The following is a 27,411-nucleotide window of genomic DNA, read 5'->3' as shown; positions in this document are numbered from 1 at the left end:
TTTCTTTTAAGTGAACTGAATGAGCAATAGGAATAGATGCACATATGTTACCATAGTGAAGGATAACATCTTTTTGACTTCTTTTGGAGGAATCAATGTATAATCACTATTCACTTGGTTCATGGACTGTAGCTACAAGCATTGGAATTAATTCAGAAGTACTATGAGCAACAAGGCTTATAGCATAGTGACATGTTGTAGCCTTGCTTGTTACATGAGCAAAAATACCAGTTATTTCCATGGTTTCAAGGCTCATGCCAGACCACTGAAATTACACAAAAAGCAAAAACTTTTCCTACCTTCAGTCCATTGTCTAAACTCTTTGACACAAATGGTTCAAACTTTGTGGGATACCCAAGCTTTATCTTTGTCCTCAATTTTTATTAAAAAATACACATACTATGTTTTTTTTCTAATGAATTATTCAATATTTTGCCTTTATTTCTTTACAATAAATTTACCACAAATATAACATAATATGTTTGGGTTATTCTCATAACCTCTTGTTGCCATTACAATGAATAAATAACATTGAAAAAGAAAGTTAAAGTGCACACACAAAGAAATAGTATACAGAAATTAACATCATGTTGCCTGTTAGCTGTTTATATACTAGCAGTGTGTTTCTTATAGGTTCTAGAATGATCGATAAAATTTCATGTCACAATTGGTCTAAAGAAATCTATAGCCATTGGTTGTCAATATTTTAAACATAACAAAATGTCACCCAATTATATAAATGAATCATTTTCATTGAAAAAGTGCATAAGATGTTCTATGAAAAATCTGTAAGCGATGGAGAAAAATTGATAGCATTTCTAGATTCAGTGTACAGGAACAACTGTAGAATATGCAAAAATTTCAAGACTATAAAACCATTGCTGACCTGCATAATTTGTTAGAGTACTGTAATTTTCTGAGTGTAATACATATTTTATTTCACTAAAATTAATCCAGAAGTTAGAGTGCATATAAGGTTTCAAATCTAAACGTTTTTGTTACAAAATATATACTTACCAGGAATGTTGTGTTTTGACAGTACTTCTTATTCTTTCAATTTCTAAGGCATAAATGAGAATTATCACCTGTTTTCCTTCATTTTTGGTATCTTTAAACACGGCTTTTGAAATAAAGTGATCATTAAACTCAGTTAAAATATTTAATCTAAAAAAATTGATTTCTTGTCTGCAAGACTTGTGATGCTTACTAAAAGCTTGAAATATTTCATGAAGATGCACAAAAACACTAAAAGTTAGAGAATGATAACTATCAAGGCCAATTTGTAATCACATGATTGGTTGTATTAGCCAAGTTTACAATGAGAGAGATATATGAAGATTACTGTCATGAGTTGTTAGGTGTGTTTTTAAATCAACATATGAACTCAAAACAACCACAATCTCTTTATGACAATGAGAAATCCACTTAAAGTCAAAATGTATCTCAAGACAACTGGTATGGGTATTAAAATTAATTTTTTCTCTACTTTATTTTAATAAAAGTTTTAATACCCATACCAGCTGTCTTGAGATACATTTCTCCCTTAATCTCTTTAATTAAGCACTGAAATGAGTGTCAGTACGTGATCCATAAAGAGATAATGGTGTATTTTTAAATCGGTCTTATAAAATCAAAACCACTGTCTTGTTCGCACAGAGAAGAAATGTTACCGAACAAACTATACGTATCCCTTTATAACAAAGTTGTTCAAGAGGGCCATGACTAATGAACACTGACTATATACAGGTTTTGAGAATGTTTATTTACAGACATAGATAGCACTAAGGTGAATACACAATTACACATTATAAGGAGAACACCATTCTTTTCATCAAGGGATTATTTTGACTACAGTATTGCAAAAGTGTAGGAGCATAATATGTATGGTGATAAGATATATTTGACTCTTTGTTTGTAAATATTAGAATGCATATTATGTTTGGGAGCACATTATATTCAGAAAATTACTGTAAGTGTTCAGCTATATAAATTGTTTTACTTTACCCAATTGCATCAGATTTATAGTTACCCAATATATGTAATTTAAATTAGTAGAGCTAACATGATAAAAGGTTACCCACAATAAATAAATGGATTTAAAATATGGCAAATATATCATATTATAAATATAAAAATACACAAGCTGTATATAGAACAGATAATATAAAAATATTTTACATGGCTAAGTAAGTTCTGTAACAAAATTATGTTTCACATATCCTGACAATCATTGCTTTTTGCTTTGATTTTCAGTTTTGAATTTCAACAACAAAAACTTACATTTGTTTGCCACAAGTGCAAGATGAGGCAATCCTCCTTCACTTCCACAGACCTGATGCACTGTTCCAAGCCAGTCATTTAGATTCTCAAAACTGCTATAATTGGTGATGTCATAGACCAGCAACACTGCCTGAACAATGGAATCAATTATTATATTCTGTTTCCAACATCTAGTTTTAATACACTAAATTGAACATACATAAATATTTAAAAAAAATTAGGTATAATTCATTTGTTACCTAAAACAATATTTATGTTGGGAAAGTTAACATTTTCCTATATCAAAAAAGTACTTCCAATAATAATCATCTCTTCTCATATTTTCAGATTTTTCCTGACAAACATTTCTCTTCTCTGCCTATACAAGCACTGATATGTACCTTACTTATCTTGTTCGAGCTTTTATACTCCATTATATTGTCTGTAGAATTTTAAATCTTGTGATTCTCTCTATCTACATCAATGCACCTCCACACCAGATCCATATATAAGCTCCCTGTAATTACATGTTATTCTCTTTTTTTTGAAACAGTCTAATTTAGCAGACCCCTGAAACTGGCTATTTCAAAATAAGGAAGGGTGTCAGAGAAGAGGAGGTACGTATTACTGGAAATACACTTCTTCTCTCACACAAGTATACAACATTGCAAAGGTAGAGGAACTGATAGGGGCAAGGTCTATACAGAAAGTATCTAAGTAGAAAAGAGGTGTGGTAAAATGAGATATACTAATAGCACACCAGTGGGGTCCACACTACTTTTGGAACAAGTATGCCCAGACAATACTGAAATCTAATTCCTAGGTGATAAATGCTGACCAGTCACAGAAGCAAAATCCTAATATCTTTAGAAAAACATTAATTTGCACAGACCCCAACTAAGTAGATTAAGTCCCATGTCTTGTCCTTGAAAATTATACGAGCTGTGGACTCATAGCAAGATCCAAGGTGTAGTGTCTGGGGCATAAAGACTACTTTATATTTGATCTTGTTTAATAATGTAGTATTATTGGAACCCAACCTAAAATTTATAGAATTTTGTTTATTGAGCCACCAGAATTATGAAGAGAACCAAGCAACCCCAAAAATGAACAAACCCTTATGCCCAACCTGAAGAAGTGAAAAATGCAACAAAGTGAATTCACAATTATGGTACCTTTCTCACCTCACTTAAACTGAAGAAACAGAAATCAACTGGTCTGGGGATATGAACCAAAATCCTAACTTCCCAACCTGAAAAACAAGGCAACACCTCCTGCCCCCCAAAATTATGAGGAAGATGTGAAACAACTAAGTTCAACCAATGGCACAGGAAGTGACACCCTGTGTGTTGAATTACGAGAAGACAAAAATCCTATTCCATGATCATCAAAACAAAGATAAAGACCAAAAAGGAAGACCAAGCACAACTTATTCAGAAAGTGAAGGGTCATCATTAAACTGGAATTACAAGCAGATTCTGACAAACTGGTTCTGTTCCTACCATATATCTGGAAAAACAATCTAGGGTTATTTGTAGAAGGACACTTAGCTTTGTTCTCTTCTCCTTGGGTGGAATAACAAGTACAAGCATCACTCAGGAAGAATAAACCTATATCCATCATTCCCATGACTAGAAACTGGGAGTGGTAAGGACTCCCACACTCCACTGGGAACAATGCTATGGAGATAGTGCAACAGGTGAGCCACATTCCATATTTTGAAAACAAACTGATCCCAATTTATTCCATCTAGGGGTCATCAGAGATAGGCAAAATATCCCCTTAAACTTTACTCAGGATAGTACCTTAGTTGAAGTTCAGTTGTATATTTGTCTCTACATTATAATTGTGTACCACCAGAAAGTGCACATGGTGTCTTATAGACTTATTGCAACCAGAAAAATTTCAGATCAGCTGACTGGTAGCTAGTGTGTATTTGGAAATAAGCATACCAAAGCAGACAATACCTGTCACAGAGTGGGATCCAATGAAAAGGATGAGAGAGATCCAGAAAAAGAATAGAAATAAACATAAAATAAATTAGGTCAATCACCTTTTTTACAAATGAGCAGGGCATGCAAAATAGCTGTGGTAGGTAGCTTAAAATCGTCTGAAGAGGCAACCACAAAATCATGTACAAAGTCTTCTTGTGAATCACAAAGAGCTGAGGATAAAAACAAGGAGTAGATATGTGAATACCCTCTCAGTGGCATTCTTGGCCAAGAATTTCAAAACTACATCTTTGAGATGCTGAAGATGAACAAGGTGAGAAGAAAGAAGAAAAGAAACAGGAAAAGAGGAAAGAGAACCAAAGATTGACACGTGAGACAGAGAGGTACCCAATGGGTCAGACCCACAGGTTAGTCAGCAATGAAATGAGATGAGCAGTAACCCTGATTTTGGAAACATGAAGAATGGGAGGAATAATAATAATAATAATAAGCTGGAATGGAAAGGAGAGACAAAGATAGAACGGACTGAGGAACAGGAATAGATGGGTAAAGTCGAGAACGACAAAACTAAGGAAGACAACAAGAAATGATGTCAAACCACCTTGACCTATACCTCAAAGGAATCAGAACCCTCAAAAAATACTTAAACAATTAGTCTCAAGTAGATGCAGAATACACAGGTCCCATGTTAGCAACACTGTCATCATGGGACCAATTGAAGTTGCTGTTACTTGAGAATTCATGCAAGGTTTCATTTTTCAATATTGTAGTAAAGGAAATGGTTTAACTACAACAAAGTTTATTTTTCATTAACAATCATAAATTTCATGGAGTTAAAGTATATTAAGAAAGAAAAATACTTGCTCCAAGTGATGCTGAGGAACAAAATGAAGTTATTTTGAGCACTTACGGGAGTTACTGTGCAAGGAGACTGTGTTGCCCTCCTATTGGTGGAAACCAAGCAGTTTATGTTAAATATGTGAATCTTTAGGTGAGAGTTATCTCAAGATTACTTGCATGCAAATATTATGACAGACATGTGAGAAATAATGCTCTTCTGTGTGTAGAGATGAAATATCACCTTAGAATTATAACTTCCTGATCTATAGAACACATTACTTAATGTACTGGTTACTAAGTTGTTTAAGAAAATAACAAACAATATTATATTCATGTGATCATTAGCTTCATGTATAAATAAAATGAGATAGCAATGAATTTGCTAGAATCTGTCACACACTGAAAAGCCAAGTGTTACCAGAAAAGTTTCAGATCAGTTGACTGGTAGCTAGTGAACCCTAGCTCATCAACACCAGCTTAGCTAATAACATACATACATAATTGGGAGATAAAACTGTCATTGATGTAATGATAATGATAGAGGTCTAGAGTTTAATCTGATTTGGTCTGCAATTGAACCTATATACCTTGTCTTTTGTCTATGTCCATAGATGATCTTAACCCATAAAATTGCACTGAATCATGAAGCAAACAAACTTGTGGGTACTCATGGAGAACTGAATAAAGACCTAAGCATCTCCAATGAAGGACTCACCAATATATAGAAAGTGAAGTGAAACATTAAAAAATGTATAATAGTATCAAAAATATAAAACAATCAACCAACCATTTGTGATCCATCATATCCTGACATTTACCAGAGGCACCCACACAAGATTTGGCATTAACAGCCATAAAATATTTTTAGAGAAAAGTTGAAAAAGCAATGGCATGAGCTTCCTGTACATCACAGGAACTGAAATAGGAACTTTAACTAAAGCAGAAGGATTTCAATTATTGACAGATACAGAAAACATAGGTAAAGTATTAACAGAAGTATTCTCATGCTCCAAATAATTGTACCTGTAGGATTATTAATTTTTAAAAAGTTTTTCTCTATGCATGAGGCTTATGTATATTTGCAGAATTATTATTTTTTTATCACCTTCAACATATTTTATTGACAACATAAGTAAAAATTCAACAAGGCTTAGAGTATTTCACAGATAAGATTACCTGATTTGAAACAGTAGGTGGGAAAAAAAAAAGGAAGTTAGGCATAATCTTGTAGTTAGTTTGCCTGGAATGCAAATATGAAAGTATATGGTTTATAACCTGTTACCACAAAAACTCAAATACTGCCAATTTTTTTTTAAATATACACACAATATTGAAAGTTAGAAGCACTAAATGTATATAAAGGCTTTAAACTGTCTATCAAAGTAACACATACAAGGTAAAAAAAACAGTCAAATAATAGAGACAATGATTTCCAATGTATTTAGTGACTGCACACCTTTGAAGTCAGCAATTTCACTGTGTAAGATTATAGATGATGCATGGGAAATCTACTCTTTCTATTGGTTGTAAGCATGTCATTCAAGACTAGAAAAGGCTGTTGCTTAGCAACATATTAAACTCTGGCTTCTCTCAGAGGAGGAAAATAATATAAGCTTTTTCTTGGAATGTTTATAGTAGTAATGTGGAACTCATAATTGGAATTTGACCTTGTGCATGTAAACCATCATAAGGGTACTGAGATTAAGTCAAGCAGAAACAGAAGCAACCAAAGCTAAGATATTTCAAGTGAATGCAAATCACATGACAACAAAACTGAAGTTTAACATGTTTGTTCAAAGGTTTCTTTCAAAATAAAAAAAAATAATAACTTGAATAGTATAACATTACCAATTATAATATATTTGACAATGCTAGTTTCATTAAAATACTTTGATGCTCCCCAGTGGCACAGCAGTACTTCTGTTGACTCACACAGCTATAAACCAGATCTCAATACCCCTGGTGGGCAGAGTACAGATAGCCTGTTGTGTAGCTTTGTGCTTAGTTCTAAAAACAAACAAAACAAATATTTTGATAGTAAATTGGAATGATTAAGTTTTGAATGTAACTCAGTAACACTTTTTATGACATGCTCCCAAAGGAATTTAATGATTTTACTGGGAGTCACAGATTTAATGCTCTCAGCAAAACAATAAGAGTTCAGAGATACAGACTACTGTATTTCATTTAGTCCATGTACTGCACTTACCTTTCAGGTGACTCTGTACTCAAAGTATTTACCCTCCAGATTACCTGGTTTAAATTAACAGTCTGCTAATAGTACTAGTTACTACATGTATAAAAATTGTTTTGAAATTCATATTTTAAAGAGTACAAAACAAACTGTACTTTTAAACTTTATAATATATATACTCACATGTGCTCCACTAATATACTTGTCCAACATCTGACCTCCTAACGTTTGACCTCCAATATCCCACACTTGAATAGCAACACTGACATTACCTAAAAACACCACAAAAGTTATTTAGTTATTAAAAACTTGCTTTTTTTAACAAGTTTAAATAGTAATTTAAAATTTAAGGAAGCTTTTACATCACATATACTTATGTATCAAAACAACAGTTAAGGTTTCACTGTAATAAGTTTTCAAACATATAATTTCTCAGTGCTTTTAAGGTATATTTCACATTTATTTTATAGTACACCTATATATATTACCTTTCACTTAAAAATGATATTTTGTATTACTTATTTAAAAAGAGTAACACCACTTTGTTTTTTAAAAAAAAGTTGAAAAACATGTACACGTCATGAGGCAAAGCAAATTGAAATATTCACTTGTCCAATACCATTTCCTATTTACCTACTTTATGAATGTATCTTACTGTATGCATAGCTTTGCCATTTTAATATGTTAGACAAGGTTTAAGCTAAAAATAGGATTTATTATGTTATTAGTTTAAAAAACAACAAAGAGCCTAACATTTGCACTCAAATGCAACATATCTCTGCAATGCATGTAACGTGACCAATTATGATACTAGAAAAGTATAAAACTGTCTATATAATTGCTTGGGATCTGCAAGAAGGTATCTTCATACCAAACCCATGACAGTTGGTTAAAATATGCACGAATAATTCATATGAACTTTCAACTGTGCTTTCCTTACTGAAAATTTGAGCAAAAGACAAAACATCCTAAAATTGAGTCTATATATGTTTGGGACCTGTAAAAATAGTATTTGTTCCAAATCCCATGTAAACTGGCCAAAATATGGAGAAGAAATTTTCAAAATACCATAAAATTATGCTTTTCCTAGCATCTTGACCACCCTATAATTACTAAAAATGTACAAGGCTAAGTAATTGACCAAAAACCTCAAAATTATGCTTTTGTGTGAAGAAAAAAAATCAAAATGGGCAAATCTAACTTTTTCAAGTCAATGTGTTAGGGAGCATGTGAAATTTATATATGGCAATTTTCATCTTCATTGTTGTAAATATAACTGCATAGAAACCTAAAATTACATTTTTCTGTTGTTTTACCTTTGAAACCATAAAAGCCTTAAAAGTCCTAAGTAAAAAAAATTGAAAAAGGAGTCTAAGCATATGGGCCCGGGGTGAAACCCTACTAGACTTAAGTCAATCCACTGAGAAATGAAACTAGATTTAAGTCAATCCACTGAGAATTGAAAGAAGGCAGTCAGCTGAAAAGTGTTTATAAGAAGAAAAAATCAAAAAAATTATGTTTTCTCTCTGTAGAAATATAACTAAACAATTGTTAAATTTGCTTATTTATTCATTAGTAAAGGAATTTTTTATGAAAATGATTGACTTGCATAAGGAGAACTAGATCTTTTAGAACAAAATCAAGATACAAATTTCATGTTGTACTACAGTTTGGCAGGTTTCTCTTCTCTGAAAGATATGGTTCAAAAGCAAATGCTTAAAGATTAAGTGATTTTGTTTGGAGCACCATCACATGAGATAATACAGTAATAAAAATTTATACTTTAAGAAAGCAAAACTCCTGTTTTTTACTCTATGTTACAGTTTGGTTTGTATGAAAGATATAGCTATTAGACTTACTTTAACAAAAGTGAAATCAAGATTCAAATTTATGATCAGCATGATGTATTTACATGTTTTCTTAGGATAATACTTCTTACTGCAGGTTCTCATTTCACCACACATATACTAGTACCTGACCATTCAGCTATTTGGTGTAATAAACTCATTCAGTTAAAACGCTTTTAAAATAAATGGTTAACTCAAATAACATCAGTTTTGTTTTCCTTTTCTTGTTTGTGATTACACAAAAAAATTATGTTAACGTAATTTAACACTACTCAGTAATTAGTAGCTTCTGTGAATATCTTTGGTATAAATCTACTTTCAATCATTTTTAGGAAAGTCTGCAATAACGTAATTTATGGAAACAATATTGTTTCATTTAATGCATAATATCTTGTATGGTATTACAAATTACAAATACTTTGTGTAAGAATTAATTTTATTTAATTTGCTTGGAAGCATTTTTTCACAGATGTGTCAGTGCTTCCAACCACACAGTTTTCTATGAGCTAAGTAATGATTCAAATGCAAGAATTGCACATATAAAAATTAATACAGCATTGGATCTCCCAAAGTCATGTACAACAGAACCAAAGTGAAGAATAGTAACTTAGATAGTAAATAAGAATAAAATCAATGAATGATACATCTCATATCTGATACAAAAGGCAGTTTTTGTGTTTATGTCTTTTACTGGTGAATTTACCTTGATTTTCGTCAGCTGTTAAAACACCCCCACAGCATGAATTATTGTACATATGGTGTTTCATTATCTGCTAAAAAGTTTATTAATGTCAGCATTGTCACAATCTGTAGTAAATACACACCTCCTCATGGAACAGTTAGTATCATGACCACACTACTTAAAAGCTTACATGTTTATATTAATTGATACAGCTCTCATCCCTCCACAATAACATTTACTTTATTAATATATGTTGCTAAGCGACATCAAACTACATCCCCTTACCAGTTGGAAGGCAACACAACTTCCATGTGAAGTGCTCTCCTTAAGCACTTTGTGCCTTTTCTCAGTAAGAAAAATAAACACAACAGAAGTAAGAATGTAGGATGGATGGTTCTGTGAAAAGGTCAATATGTGAAAAACATTTTGAGATCAAGAAAATGTTTACATCAAACAATGATGTATACCTCTCAAAATAATTTCATATCTAAAAGACAGAGAAGAGAAAGTGTGAAGGAATGAATTAGAAAAGATATGTTCTTTACTGAAAATATAGTGACAAGCATCAAACTTAGTGGGAGAAGCACTTGGTGAAAGATTGTGTTCATTTTTATCAGAGAGCACTCTTCCCCCAGTATCACTGGTTGTTTAAGATTGGTTCTATCAAAATAACTTTTCCTGGAGTATCACAAAGATAGGCAGAATGTGGAGGTTCCTTGATCACCCTATATATCTCAGTGAGTCAGCAGAACACAGAAGTTTGGCAAAGTCAGACAGTACTTGATAGTCTTGAATAGGAATATATCATCCCAGGTCTGCATCCTAAGGAAAATTCAAGACAACCATAAGGAATTGTCTGGTTGTTAGTAATGGAGTGTCCTATACGAGTGTTTCAAATTGACTCTTCTGCCTTACTTTTGGTTGAGAGGTTCATCCATACAGTCTCATACCAGTAGGATTATATTAACCACAAGGGGAAACTTTCCATACAAGTGGTTTGACAATAAGCAAAGATTCTCTTACCCCACTAAAGAAGACTGGGAGTGAATATTTCACACAGGAGAGAACACTAAACAGGAATTATCTGATTTACATAAGTCTATAGCTGAGAAACTGAGCAGAAGATTACCATGAATAAGTATAGCAGAAGCTGTTTTTTTGGTTGTTTAGCCACTTTACATAATTCTATTTTTGTACACCTTGAAAATAAATATATCGTTAAAGCAGTTTTGTAAAAAGCCTCATCCCAACAGTGGGCATTTAGTAAGGGCAAATGGGCTTATCACATACTTGATATGGATATCAGTTATATGATGAGTTCTTTTTTTGTTCTGTTTTTAATATATACATATATATAGTTGTATTTTCTAAAGGGTAAAAATGAAAGTTATAATGAAAAGAAACTGTCAATAATTCACCAACTTAGGGCTACTGGGAAAACTGGAGGGTGATAATTGAATATTACTTTCTTGGCACTTGTGTATAATATTAAAAAATAAATTAATAACACACAATATTAAAATATATATATATGCAATTAAAAACATTGGTATGTTTTGGTAAAAATAAATAAACAAAGGACTTTAGACATCTATTTATGAGAAAATATTTTTCTGTTTTTATACTACCACACCAGGAATAATGTTATATTGAAACACAAAAAATGTCTGCATTTTATACTTACAATCATAGTTAATGACTTTGTATTAACGTAGTAACTTAATTTTCAAAGAATGTTTTATTATGTAAGAATAGAAATACTGTTAAGGTTTCTTTCTATATGTATGCTCACCCGTGGCATAGTAGTAAATCACAAAGATTATAATGTTAAAAATTAGGTTTTGATACTCTTGGTAAGCACAACACAGACAGCCCACTGTGCAGCTTTAAGCTTAACTACATACAAACAAAAAATTTATTCTGTATAATGTAACTAACTATTGAACCTTTATTAAAGGGCTGCATCATCCATATTGCATGTAAAATGCTTACAGGAAGTGCAGTACAGTTACAGTACCTCTCGGTCAGTGCACATTCACATATATTAGTGGTTTTAATGTTTACAATTAACACTGGCTTGAGGTAAAGCCTGAAAAAAGGGGATGGAAAGTTCAGTATGCAATTATACCAAAAAGTTTCTTCCTGTTTGTTCTAATACAGCATTTTTCAGATGCATGTGCACGTAACATTTGGGTCAAGAAAATGATTAAGATGTTATTATTCTAGGTACCCATTATTCAGTGTCATTCCCTGTAGATAATACCTGGATTGCATGTGGAGGAATTGTTGTCATATATGTATATTTTCTCACATCTCAGACATGGAACTTTGCAAATTTTTCATTCTAACTGGTGTTTTCACAGTTGCATCCCTAACCAGTTTCCTGGTTACCCAGCTGCTTAGGTTGGAAGGACAGCCTGATCTGGGAAGTGACTGGCTGATATGAAGCACATTCCATTACTTAATGGAGAAGTAAGAAAGGCAACACCTCACTCAAAATTACAGGACCTTTTATGCTTTATTCAACATGGGAAAACAGAATTCATCGAGTCTAGAATTATGAACACTCATCCTTACTTCCCATTCACGTGAGCAAGAGCATGGAACAAACTGTGCTCAATCAAGAACCCAAGACGGGACTATTCTGCTTTAAGAATTAGAAGATAATAAACCCTCTTTCATGAACAAATATACAGAGCCAATACTGATAAAAAATAAAAGCCAAGCTCAACCCAACTGTAAATGCCAAGCATCAAATCTGAACTGGTTTTATGAGTAGTCTTCTGCAAAGACTAGTGCTTCTACTACAGACACCTGAGAAGAAAAGAACATCCAGGGACCCATGTAGGAAGACCTCAAATTTCTTCAAGAGTGGAAGAAAGTAACTAACACTGTAGAGAAAAAGCTTCTGTCCATAACCTCAGTGACTGGAAACAGTAAGAATTCTCTAGCTCCACTACTGAAATATAGCCAGCAAACCCCTATGATCCCTTCTGGATAAAAAGGAGGATACATCTGCCCTAAAGATTTCTCACTCAAGGAATGTAAAATTAGAAAATGAAGTACCATAATCAACTTGGGTAGTGACGGTAAAACACAGTCCTCCATATGTTTACTAATTAATTGTTTTTTCATGACTCTATTTCTATTTAGAGATGAGGGATCCATAAGAAAAATATTTAGTGTCTATTTATCTTACCCAGCATGGAGTCTTACAAGAAGACACACTGCAACACAAAACAAGGACACCAATAGCAAATATAGGGCTTCATGAAGACTATAACCAAACACCAGCATAACACATAATACCCACCACAACAGTCATTAAGAATGCTCAATACTGGTGTTCAGTTGACCTTAACCCAACAGGACCCTCTGACTGACCTTGGGGGCCACTCCAAGGCCACCCATCAACAGGAAATCAAAGTCAAAGTGGTGTGTTGCAGTGCCCATAAACCACTCTCCTGCCCTTCATGGGTCACTATGCATGACAAACATGCAGGTGAATGTTCAGATCCCCAAGGATTAAAACTGAAAATACAGAATATTTTATGAGAGGTTCCTTCACCATGTACAGGAATCCACCTTGATGGACTCACAATAGGGGAAATTGAGAATTCGTTTTTTTAATATTGCTTTATAAAACTAAGAACTTAAAACCAAAATAATTAACATTTGGATTATTAACTACATTTGTATGCCTAGTTTATTTATATACCATTATAAGAAAATAGTTTGAATGTAACTTAATAAAACCTCTTGATATACACAAAACAATAATGTTCTGAATGAATTAAGAGACTGATCAACTAGATCAGATGTATGGTACAAAAATGTGTGTGAATTTTATATTTTATAGGTAGATTCTTGAAGAATGAAATATTAAAACCTACCTGGTAAAATTATTCTTTTCAAAAAGAAATCAACCCCTAGAGTTTGTCGATACTGTCTATCAAAACATTCTTGAGCAAATCTACTTGCAAGTGATGTCTGAAACAGAGCATTAAAGGAAGTCACACTTGAAAATAAAAAGACATACATTTTTTTTAAATAATTAGTTGTTTGAAGCACAAAAGTAGCAAGAAAATGTTAAGAATAAAAAATATACAATAAATCCAAAAGTATCATAACAAATTAAATCTAGTAACTCCAGGCAGAATACCAAGGGAATTAATGATATTTAGTAAAATACTTTTAAATATCATACTTTTATGTGTGAAAAATAAAATGGACAATTAGTAGAATTTGCTAATTCATTACCTTTAAGGCTCATTAACTGATTGCATTCAACAATACTACAATTAAATGACCAAAAAACAAACTTCTAATGAGAAAAATCATGTTTTGATACACATATATTAAACCTATTGTAGTTTTTGTGCATAACATACAAATAAAATGGCAATATTCTGATTACTTAGGTAGAGTAAACAGAAATGATAGTAATTAGAAACACAAATTTCAGCTGGCTCCATTTTTCAGTGAGTCATAGCAGTAACTGATTATGCTGAGCAAACTTGATTGAAAATGATAATGAAAAATCATAATGGCAATATTTTGATTGCTATGTAATTGGAAAAACTGAAAACATTAAAGTTTAATTACTTAGTTATTTGCATGACAAAACTTAATTAAATTGTAATTCCAATAACTTAGGATTGAATAACTAATGATGACTAAATATCACCATTATGTTTGTTCTTAAAATATGCAGTAATCCCACACTGATCTTCCAAAGTTGACTACAATCTAAAATTCAGCTGCTGGGAATTGAAATCCATGCAAGGGTTGGAAGAGAATCATACCTTGAACTCTAGTTCAGTAGACAGAAGGGGCAAATTCTACCACCATTCAATCAACAAAGCACATGTGAGTAGTGATATATCTATCTATATATATATATACATAATATCAAACCTGGAACCCAACCTTGCAATGAATAGAAGCAAAAAAGGTGTCCCTATAATGTGTTATGTTCAACTGAAATCAAACAACCAGAACAAACCTAACACAATTGCATTCTTAGCATAAAGACATCAACAAAGACATAACACTGCAAAGTTGCAACATCCCATTGGACAAACCCACGCAGATAGGAGTGTTAATTTGCAGGACATACTGTCATGTACACCAACAAAACATCACCACTCTACTCTCTTAATTAGAATAATATTTACATAGTTCACTCCCCAAAAAGCTTCAAAATGGAAAGTGGTAAGGAACCTCACACTCCACTGGAAGAAAGAGGGACTAAAAAACATGGTAGAAAGTCTGGAGGAACATTCACACCAAAGATGATGCAGTGGGTGACCGTGAAACCCTATTTTGTGAAGCATGCAAAATCTGATTTATTCAATCTGAGGAATAGCAATTCCTTTCTGCCTAACCTATGAAGTCTATGGGTTAGTACTGTTCAGAATGGGCACATTTGTGAAGCACATATATTGTGAAGAATAACCTACAAGCAATTTTGTGGAATGCCATATCTTTAGTTTATGTGATTGTAATAAACAGTGTGTTTGGTGGCCACAAATATTTTGAAAGTTAAGTCAATGGGGCCTTACATAGCAGAGTTTGTAAGAGAATGAAGTATACTGAAACAGGTACCACTCACCACAGAGCAGAATACTGGTCAAAACATGGAACAGGCCCCTGAAAATAAAATATATGTGTGTATATATACATATAATGAAAGAAAGAAAATCTGCCCAGATAGAGTTTTCTCAAAGTCTGTAAAATGGCAATAGGTGGACGATGATAACCCAACAAAGAAGAAACAGCAACACAATGCAGACAAAGATAGATGAAAGCATGCCAAGTTGTCCAAATGCCTGCAAAAAAAATTTACTCCAAAGGATGATGGAGATGAGACACCAGGGAAGAAGTGCCTAAATCTGAGGGAAACATACCTGTAACAAATTGCAAGAAGACGAAGAGAACAAGAAAGAATAAGCCAGCTGAAATAATAGCTTAACCCAGCTGGTAAAGGAAGAAGAAGATATCATGAACAGAGGATAGCTGCTGATTATCCATGTGGATAACATTACAATGAAGAGCACAAGCAGGACATAGAAGGACTGGGAATAGAGATGGGAAATGAAAGGAAGGAAATTTGGTGAGAAGGAAAAATTACCTGTCCATGCCACCAAATCTTTAGAAGAAAAGATTAATACAGGTAGAGGAAAATACAAGTGGAATGATACAAAGTTCATTAAATGCAATGGCAAATAAATCCAACCAACAACATCCACAAGCCAAAAAGAGAAGGAAATATAGATTAAAGGATAAATGAAACATGGAACAAGATGACAAAAGTTCAAACAGAGATAAGCAAGGTAATACAGCACCACAATGACATCCTAATCTGGAAGGACTGCGTGCTTTGGAGGTCAACTAATCTGGAAGGAACACAACAACAGTGATAGATATGAAAAGTAAAAGTTTTATAGTACCAAGAAAAATAAAGTGTGGGATAAGGCAGCCCAATAACCCATAATCAATGAGGTTGAAATCATTTGATCAAATAAGTAAGAGATGAAATCCATAATAATATGAAAAGTGGAATAAGCAAGGGAAAACTCCCAATCTAAAGACCAACAGCAGAAAACATTTCACTTACATTGATAAACCTCCATGAAGGTAAGATGAATGGAATATGCTAAAAATGAAGCTATTCACCATGGAAAATTGGGATTGACTATCATATTATAATACCTTCATGGTTGAAAGAACAAGCATGGTTGATGGGATACAAACTCAATTTGCAACCTGTCTATGCTAGGTCTACAAGGAGATGAATACTATACACCCTTGTGCAAATTAATTGAAACAAGACGGAAAATTACGATTTTTTTCAATTTTTTGCATTTTATTTCTGAGAATCCAAAAGTTACTCACAAATTAATACGTGATATGACCGCCTTTATTTTTCAAAAGATCATTAATCCGATTTGGCATCGAGTCCACAAGTTGAGTGCAATCTTTACTAATTTCTGGATCGTGGTACCACACCTCAATTACCTTATCTTTCATAGTACAGTCTTTCCCCAAAGTCTTTCTTTACAAATCACCCAAAGATTTTCAATAGGATTTAAGTCCAGAGAGGTTCCAGGCCAGTCCAGCACCTTTATTCAAATTGTAGTAATAAAATTCTTCACAAGTTTCAATGTGTGACACGGAGCCAGATCTTGCTAAAAAATGCTAGATCCATCTGGAAATCTCTTTTTCAATTCTGGAATGACTCTTCTCTGCAAAACTTCAATGTACTGTGGTCCTTTCATCATACCTTCTACGATATGTAAGCCTCCGACACCATAGTAGCTGAAAAAGCCCCAAAACATCTTCTTCAAGGGATGTTTTATGAACTGACTGATGTGAGATTCTCGAAGTTTCTCACCTGGAGATCTGCTAACATGCAGATTTCTTTGACCCTGTACGAAGAAGTGAGTCTCGTCACTGAATAACACCTTCCTCCATTGTTCTTGCATCCAGTTCTTGTATTTCAGACCCCATTGATACAGCTTTTTCTTCATTGAGTTGGTAAGAAGTTGTTTTTGACTGGTCTCCTTGCCCTTCTAACGCAATTTCGAATGATGTAATATTCCTCAAACTTTCATCATATATCCCAAAAATAGATTGACCGTAACTGCAAAACACAGCTAATGACGCCGTCTGTGTGAAAAAATAACTATTAAAGGAAATCAGCGGGTCCAGCGAGCCTACACCGGCCGCCATGCTGAAAATATTGTAAAATGACCATTTGTTTCAATTAATTTGCACAAGGGTGTACTCGTGAGCCCAAAAAAAGAAGATCCAAAATTCAACCACAAAGGGAAGAAGAACTGGTACCTCACTGGAGATTGATTTATGTCACCACTGTAGAATTGTCACAATGAATCATAACCAGATGACTGCTCACAAGGTGAAGAAGAAAATGATTCACTGAAGAGATCTCACATGAGCATGATCTATGGGGATAAGTGCTGCTATAGAAGAGCACATCCCAAAAGAGGTAAGACCTCAAAAGTAGTAACAGAGAAAGTAGTAAGAGCATTGGTAACTACCAGCTCAACTGAATGGAGTTTTAAGAAAAAGGTTGGGCACAGCTGAGATGAATGTTGAAAAACACATTAGGCAATAAAAAGGAAGAACTTTTTCAACTTGATTAACTAGCCACCTCAATCATGCCACTTTAAAAAGAAGCAGATGAGAATACTTGGTAGACTTTAGTTTGAAATAAGCCAACAATACTCAGTCATCCATGTAATGATGTAAGTGCAACCCTTAAGTGTGTATATGTCTCGCTAAAGCCTTGACTACTCAACAAAAGACCAATAATGCCAAAGCAAACTGAAAGGAAGAGCACAAAATTGATAAACCCCTACAGCATGTAAGATATTGGAATATGTATATAAGCATTCAAGATGTATACCATGGTGATCTATGGACCCATTTAAAAAGTCCACTTGAGGGAGAGAAGTAACTCTGTGGTAAAATTAGGTAACACAAAGAAGTGATTGAGGCAGGAAAAATCAATTACAGGACACCAGTGTCCAGTTTTACTGAGTACCACAAATAACTTGGAATAAAACCCTGGAGAAAGGGGAATGACAGAACTGATGGCATTTTGAGAAAGAAAATCCTGTACTGCCTCATATATACTTTGACTGGTGGTAGAATCTCAGGACAATGGAAATGAAATGGGTATCTGAGATAATGGGGAAGGGGAGAAGAAACTGATGCCAAGTCCATCACATAAAATTTGATGAGCTCAGAGATCCTTGGCAAACTCCTGTCATAAAGGAACAAACACAGATAAATGAGCTCCAACGAGACCAAAACTCACTAGAAAAACACAGATAATGTTGGTGGTATGACATTTTGCATCAAATAATATAGCCAAAGGTTCCTTGGAGGAAGGAACAGGTAAAGGATGGAAAACAGAAATAGGGGATGGTTGAAGATTAGAGTGAGACAAATGATCAATCAATGAGGAAAGAGTAAATAAATCACTGTCTCACTGATTCTGCTCTGGACTTTAAAGCTGTTGGAAGATACCCAAAACAGACTTATGAATCAAGGGGCATGTGGGAGTGAAAGGCTTGTGGCATGTGTAAAAAACTGTTTGCAAATAATAAGGCAGCATCGAATGAGAATAGTTATGTATGTGAGCAGAAGTAACATACCTTGTCGGAAATCAATTTTCAGTGTAAGAAAATAACTTCTGATATAATACATACCTCACATCACACTATGAATAAAATTCCACACACAGAAAGTGGAGGAACCCTTGTAAGATAAAACAAGAGTGGAGTGTTATGATACATCCTCTACACTTGTTTAAGCTATATTTCATGAAAAATTGCTTCCAGATTTAATCTCCTAGTACTTTTTGTTTTACTCATTTTCTGGGGGTTCTTTACATAATATGTGTTGGCTTTTGATCTCACAAATTAAAACCTATCCTCCAAATATTCTGTAAATGGTCCTGCTGTGCAAATATAATTAGAAGTACCATTAGCTTAGTTAACTTGTTGGCCAGTGTTCAAGTATACACAGTTTCAAACAGAAATTATCTAAGTTCACAATCAAGGACTTCAATAAATTTAAAATTGTTTCAGACTCAAAACTGAGGTTTTCTTCCAAAACATTTTAAAATTAAAACTGTAAATTTAAGCAATTTCATAATATAAATTGAATCAAACTTAAAAAAAACTGCTTTTCACATATCCTACTCAATTTTTCTTCATTGTAACAACAGGGATTCACCCTTTCATAATGAATTTAAGTTCAACTAAAGTAAATAGATTCATCTTTCTTTAAGGCCTTAAATGAATTGTTATCCTACGACAAGCTAGCACGTGCTTATGAATGTTCCTTCAGCAACTTCTGAGTTTTAGCTCTAGAATATAAGCTCAAAACCACTTGTCAGAACAAAACAACATGTGGAGATTTGGAGTTCTACACTACAGAATTTTTTCTGAAGGTTTAATTCTATTTTAAGGTTATATCTAAATATTAAGGGTAACTGCCTTCCCACAACTGGCTGTAGACATCAAAAGGTAGTAAAAGTTGAAATGTTTTAGGTTCAAGCACCCAACTCCCAACCCTTAACTAATTCTCCTCAGTTGCTGGCAAATTGGACATTGGAATCATGATCTTTAAAAATCAAAATGTTTAACATTTGTAAATGCCATTTTTAATTTTGAGTTTTAAAGAATTAAAAAAAATGAATACACACCAAAATAATTTAATCGAAAATTCCAAATTTTTGTCAAACTTTGTTCCTTGCTATTGAAGTCTATAGCTGGTTTTCATCTCAAAGTAATCATGACTCAATGTATTTTGTAAGGTTGAAACATGGGAGGGGCAGTCCAACAACTCTGATAATCAAAAGTGCCAGAACAGTTTTCATCATCAACTAAATTCTGGCCAGGTTGGTAAACAAATTCAATTGTAAACATTTTCAGTTATATTCACTTGAAGAAATGGAAATAGTACTCAGAGAGTGTTTAAAATGCAGAAATTCTTTCAGAAACATCTTTTAAATCAGCTACTCATGAAATTCTCAAATCATATCTATTTCATGTTGTTAAAATTTGATCAGCAAGTTTCTTACTTTAATCTTGCTAAATGTCTACTGAATATTAGTGTTTTAATAACACTGTTTTTGGTCAAACATGAGCCCATTGCTATAAATCAGCATCCTCACTGTCAAGCAATAATTTTTTTTTTTACTGCTTCTTTCAAATATATGTAAAAAAACACCTGGATCGATTGGAGGATAATTTTTGCAGTGGTTTTATAGAGTGCAACATCTCAGAAGCAGAGATTTACAATGACTTTGGTGGCATTTTCATAACGAGTGCCTAGGATCTTTTGTCTTTCCTCAAAAGTTTGTATAAGAGCTTTTATCCTTTTATCCACTCTGTACAGGTCTATGTCATGCTCTGACAAGTCAAAGATCAAACTGGACAATTCTTGATGCACATCACACATCAATTATAGGTTGAATACAAATTCTTTAGATGTAATTTTTCACTGTTAGCACTTGTGTATTTCTCTCTTTTGTCTCTTACAGATTTGCTTCTTCAAAATCTTGCATCAAAGCTTCATAGTTCTGTCACTTAGCTGAAATTAACTAGAACCTGGATAACATCCATCACATGCTTAAAATGTGGCCAATTTTTATAAGTTGAACCACCATCAAGATTACTTACACTTGCTCTATGCTATGTTTTGGTGATGCATGATTTAAGACATACTTATCAATGAACATTTAAACTTGTTGATTCCTAAGATTCTCTTTACTTAATCACTGACCAACAGTTCTAATCAGTAAAATTAGCACAGTACCACAGAAATAATCACAGTTGCACCATCAAACATAACACAAACTAAATAATTTTTCATCTTCTGTAATCCCATAAGATTGAAGAAAATTGAGTAAAGAATCAAAACTAAATTTACAAGTGAATTCATTCCACTATCCACGAAACAAATCTGAACATACATGATTAGGGTAGATTTTTTACTAAGGGTGGTTGACTCATCAATTATCAATGAAATTTGACAATCTGACTTAGTTATTTCCTCAACCAAATTTTCAATCATTTCCTTATTAATATGATTCACCATGTTGATAAACTCATTTGTAGAATGAAGAATATGGCCCATGTTAATTCTGTTTAGTACTTTCAAATCAATTACATATTTGACATTATTTGACATGATTGGTCTTATTTTGTGATTTTATATGCAGTGCATATATATGTAGTAAACTCTTTTTTGTGAAATAATGCCTCTAAACACACATTCTCCAAAGCCTTTTTGTTGGCTTCTGCAACCATCCTTAATCCAGCTTTATGTTCCATGGTTTCCTTGTAATCAAAAGTTTTTTTGTAGCAAAGACATGAGTTATTGCTGTTGATGTTTGTCAAAGCAGGTTATCTCATTGTTGACCCATTCTTTAGATACTTTCATTCTGTCTTTTCTCAACCTTTTTTCATTTTTCAGGCACAGCATACAGATAGCCAATTGTATTTCTTGCAAAATTAATTTTTTTTTTAAAACAAACTCCAACAACTACACCATTCATCATCATATTTTTACTCTTTAATACCAAATGAAACAGGAACAGAAACTGAGACTGTTAATTCCTTTTCTTTCCTATCACTTCTTCACTTGTTCTAGCTTTTTTTGTCTTCATGGAAAGTAAAGAAACTTGTGATTTTTCCCATTTGCAAAGGTGCAATAACTTATTCACAAAAACTATTTTGGGGAAGTAAATGGACTAAGAGAATATGAATGAGGTTTTTAAGATTGTGAAATTTGAAATACATAAATTCACACAATAATTTCATAAAACGTCTGTGGACAGTAAGATTGGTGGACCCAAGTTTAAGATATGGAAAACTTAAATATTAATCCAGTTAAGGAAGTGTTATTTTTATAAGTGTTTTGTATATGGAATAGTTTGTCTTCAGGTTTGATGGAAGCTGCAACATTAAAAGAAGACAGGATGAGTATCTTAGACATCACGTTTGAATTGAAGAAAATATATTTCTAGTTTGGAATACTGTAGTAAAAGAGAATGTAACAACCTAGATCAGTCAAATGTCTTATTATTATCCCTTAGAAACTAAATGAATGCTGAGAAAAACATATGAAAACTTACAAAAAACATAATCAACAACCACATTTCAAAAATTAATGTATTTCACATAACAGTGGAAACATTAAAAATGCTTGCCTTTCCTGCTGATCCATCACCAACAATAACAAACTTCATCTGTTTCTCAATGGTTGATTCTTCATCTCCAACAGCTTCTGTCATTCTGCAACAGGAAAAATCAGTTTGGAGAAAGTATTGAAAAATTACTTATTTTTAGTTCAGGAACTTAGCAACACAATCTCTGCCTCCCAATTGAAAAAGTAAACTGCAAGTAATCTATTCAGCTCCTAAGCTTCAAACAGTAACCTGAATGAAAGTACACATACATATATATCCTTATAAATATAGTGTTCAAAGTGTAAGTTCAAAAGTGGTGGTATACTTACACATACAATGATGACAATGTTTTTATTATATAATCACACACCACAATGGAATGATCATGCACAAGAACTAGGATATGCAAAATGCCAAATTAGAGAAGTGAGGATATGTGTACCCTCACATTACTCTCTACTTCAAGCACTACACACACACACAGATGCCTCAACCCTTTCTTCAACAAGTTATTTTTCACCAAGTTTCTCCCTTCATCTTAATCAAAAGAAAAATGATCACATACTGTGAAAATTAACCTATTCTAAAATCCACTAAAAAAAACATAACTCTAAAACCTCAAATCAAAAATGACAATTGGCTTTTGTATACATTTTAATCAGAGGCAAAAAAAGTAGTATCACACCAAATTCCTTGACATCTATATAATTTATTAAAATCATATCAAACTTTTAATTAAATTTCCTTAAACTTTTCAGTTTATTCTTCACATTATGATTATACCACAAATCCATCAATATTTCACAATTACCAGAATGCATCTTTCTAATTACATCATATAACTTAATATTAAGGCTTAAATGCCAAAAGATAATGGATCATCCAAAATCATAAGCCTAAGGTTTATAATAAAAATAGCATCTCAAAGTTTAAACCTGATAATTGATTTCAACTAACATCATTTGTTAAGCTTTCTCTAAATATGCTTGAAAGAATGAAAACAATTACACAAAAAAGTAATAATTAAGTTGGGAAAACTAAGAAAAACATACAAATAACAGTAACTAACTTCTAAAATAGATGTTTTAAAAGCTTGCCAAGAAGACTGAAATGTCTGCATCAAATTAAATGTATATGCATAAACTAGAACATTAAACGATCTAAAAATGTAAAATTCAAGCCAGCTTTTGTGAAAGTTTCAAGTACTGTACACATTCTTAATAAAACAATATCAGGCCATAATTTTATTGCTGAATAAATACAAATGAACAGAGCATTACCAATAGATAACTGGATTTATATATCATATGTATTTGACATACATGTCACCTGAAATGTTTACATTTAAATTTTTCCTTTAAACTCAATCACATTTTTACAATCAATAATCAATTTCGAACTATGTTAGTTCCTCTTTGGCTTTAGTTTTACTTTATTGTTTAGTTAACACTCTTAAAGTTTAATATAATTTGGACTGAAAATTAAACAAAATACAATATCTAACACAGGTTTAATCAGGTACACAGTACAGATTAGCACAAAAATAATTTTATTCTGGAACTCAAACTGGTTTCAGTTCAGGCTTTTCTCTCAATATAATAAAAGCATTGTGCCTAACAATCAACGATTCTAATCACATAGTTCAGTACTTGCTCTCTTCAAATTCAATCCATAAAATAAATGTCTTCACACTTTCAAACTCAAAGTTACAGTTAGAATTAAAAAGTAAAAAAAACAACAAGTATTACATATAAGTTATACTTTATAAGGTTTGTCACTATCAGTGTCAGTCTATATTAGTTTTCGCCTTAAATCTTTCAGTGCATACTACCTGAAATTATGCATGATATTGATACAAGTCAATAAATAATTCAGTCAGTAGTCCTAAATTTAACTTAAATGTTAACCATAATTACATACCTATCTGTAAATTGTACAATTTGTTAATTATCATCTATAACATGCATCACCATTAATTATTTTTCTCGACCTGAGAAAAGGCGAAACAAAACATATTTTCGCAAAAAAATTGAGTTTTTTTACAGCAGTGACATAAACAAGTAAGTGCGTATCTAAAATTATTAGTCTTATAAAAAAACAATTATAACACAAAAGCACATTAAATAGTTTGAAAATAAATCAGTTTAAGCTCATTTTCGAAACCAAGGTAACGTACATAAGCAAATGCACCTCATATATCTTACGCTAACAATTGAAAGTTAAAAAAAAACATCAAATAATACATGGTGTCGAATATAAAGGCAAACAAATTCTTACTAATAAAAATATGTGAAAATATTTAAGTCAAACCTAACAAAAGTAAAAGTTATATTTAAAAGACACGTAAATTTATTTTGCCAATTTTTTTAAATCGTAATACCACTGAAAAAGTGTTAAAAATTGGTAAAAAACAAATCTACAAAAAAAACTTTATTATTATTTGCAACGTTTCGGGGGCCTGGCATGGCCTAGCGCGTTAAGGCGTGCGCTTCGTATTCTGAGGGTCGCGGGTTCGCGCCCGAGTCGCGCCAAACATGCTCGCCCTCCCAGCCGTGGGGGCGTTATAATGTTACGCTCAATCCCACTATTCGTTGGTAAAAGAGTAGCCCAAGAGTTGGCGGTGGGTGGTGATGACTAGCTGCCTTCCCTCTAGTCTTACACTGCTAAATTAGGGACGGCTAGCACAGATAGCCCTCGAGTAGCTTTGTGCGAAATTCCAAAACAAACAAACAATGCAACGTTTCGGACAGGAGCCCTTCATCAAGCAATTTATACTGTGTTACATAAAAAAAGGCTTAAACAGAATTGTTGAAGAGTTAGAATATTAAAAAAAACAGACACACAAAACGTAAATTACATACTACCTAGTTGGTTTTATAAACAGACTTAAAAGTAAAAACTGATAGAAATTGGATTTTAGAAGTGAAAATGACACATAAAAGTAATATACATACATTCAAAAACAATAATCAAGGACATATATGTAAGCGGTGTCAAGTTAATAGGGATGGCAAAGAGATATTAACGAAAACTGTAGTCACTTAAAAGCTTTAATAAATAGCGCAGATAGCCCCCGCGTAGCTTGCGCGAAATTCAAAAACAAACAAACTTTAATAAATTCCGTGTGGTGCAAGATAATTTGTTTACATACATGTTTATGTTATATTATTTCAAGATCATACTTATTGTGGGGTGCATACAATAAAACGAATACACTTATGCCGTCAGTTCTGATGTGGTTTGGGGAGTTTAGGTATTTGTGGACTGGGTGGCCAAGGGTGCCGTTGCAAAGAAGTTAGAGATGTTCACAAAAACCTATCACCTAATCTTTATATAGTTTCGCTGATACAGAGCTATTTATATCTAATGCATTTGTTTTGGAATTTCGCACAAAGCTACTCGAGGGCTATCTGTGCTAGCCGTCCCTAATTTAGAAGTGTAAGACTAGAGGGAAGGCAGCTAGTCATCACCACCCACCGCCAACTCTTGGGCTACTCTTTTACCAACGAATAGTGGGATTGACCGTCACATTATAACGCCCCCACGGCTGAGCGAGCATGTTTGGCGCGACTCGGGCGCGAACCCGCGACCCTCAGATTACGAAGTGCACGCCTTAACGCGCTAGGCCATGCCAGGCCTATATATCTAATGCAGCGAATACAATAAATAATACACCGTGATATATAGGTAAATTAAACTTTTGCTTAAAAGGTAAAGTCAGAACTGAAAAGAGTTGATAAGTTGGTGACATGATCGTGTATGAGACAAATAGTTCGTTCACACGGTCGAGTTCCGTCAGATCGTGCAAGTAAAAACACTTCAGTCTCTAAGTTGGAATGCACTATACAGTCTTTCAAATTCCTCTTACGCTTGAAAGAAATAAAGGGTGGCGTGGTAAAAATATAGTCAGATGCTTTGTTTTTTATTAGTAAGATAAAGTTGTGTTGGATAATTCAACTAATTTATCTGGTTAAATGATAGTTTATAAGAATTAAAGGAACTCTGTCAGTATGTAGTTTATCCTTAGAGTGAAAATAGTCAGCTTGTGATAAAAGTAATGTAGTAAGTTTCGCCTTTTCAATGGTGTTATATAGATAATTCTGATGTCTAAAATAACGAATCATGTTGTTTGCTTTGCACCACTCTTACTTTTTCACTGGGTCTGGTATTTATATTAACCTCTTGCATAACCATTCTTCTAGTATTCTAAAATAAAACACTGAAAATATAGCTTAAAATATAACCTCTTCCTGGATTATGAAATTCCTCCTTTAAACAACAGTCATTCATCTATCTTTCCTGTTGATCTAATAGGGCGATTTTTTATCACAACTTTAAATTTTCGAATTTCTTTATCACAGATCTTCAAAGAAAACGATTGCTCCATCCTCCTTTAAATCAGTAGCTATGTAATTGATCTTAATACACAAATACGATGGTACACTAAACTGGCTATTTACCACGTCTTTTTGGCCATTTTATTCTCTGAAGGTCATGCTATGGAGGTAGGATAATCACCTGCTCCTTATTGTCATGAGATGATATGTCACTGAGAGAGTTCTTCCTAGGTAGGTGATCGATTAAATCAACTGGCGGCTATATTCTTGAAATAAGTATCGACAGAAGCTCTGAGCTCTTCGGTAAATTAACTTTCCACTGTCACATTCTTCTCTGAAATTACCCACCTTACTGTTTCCCCACTGAAGTATTTCCAAAGATAATCAAGATAATAATCTTTGGCTCAGACTTCCTATTCTTCTGGTTTTGGTAAACCACATCACTGGTTTCTTCTTTTTCAGTACAACATACGTCCCTTCCTACTTCTAGCGCCTACTTAACTTTAGAGATACGTAGTATAACAACGCGATTAAATTCAGTCTTACTGACGTCATAATGACTTTCATTTT

General features: G+C 33.2%; 1 protein-coding gene across 2 annotated transcripts in view; it reads right to left on the bottom strand.

Annotated features, from left to right (window-relative positions):
- LOC143229124 (ras-related protein Rab-28-like) overlaps positions 1–24,761 on the bottom strand; it is a 43,766-nt gene extending 19,005 nt beyond the window's left edge. Inside the window, exons 1-5 of one of the 2 annotated variants that reach the window (XM_076460983.1) lie at positions 24,681–24,761; positions 22,526–22,610; positions 13,668–13,764; positions 7,429–7,517; positions 2,281–2,410 (exon numbers count right to left, since the gene is read on the bottom strand). In XM_076460983.1, coding sequence (XP_076317098.1) covers positions 2,281–2,410; positions 7,429–7,517; positions 13,668–13,764; positions 22,526–22,609 — 400 coding nt within the window. In that variant the 5' untranslated portion in view covers position 22,610; positions 24,681–24,761. The other variant, XM_076460982.1, reaches the window with a different exon arrangement.
- Positions 24,762–27,411: the final 2,650 nt, after the last annotated feature.

This window comes from Tachypleus tridentatus, chromosome 10 (genome assembly GCF_004210375.1).
Source record: "Tachypleus tridentatus isolate NWPU-2018 chromosome 10, ASM421037v1, whole genome shotgun sequence".
Classification (NCBI taxonomy): domain Eukaryota; kingdom Metazoa; phylum Arthropoda; class Merostomata; order Xiphosura; family Limulidae; genus Tachypleus; species Tachypleus tridentatus.
Note: the sequence above shows the minus strand (reverse complement) of the source record. Positions and strands in the feature narration are given on the sequence as shown.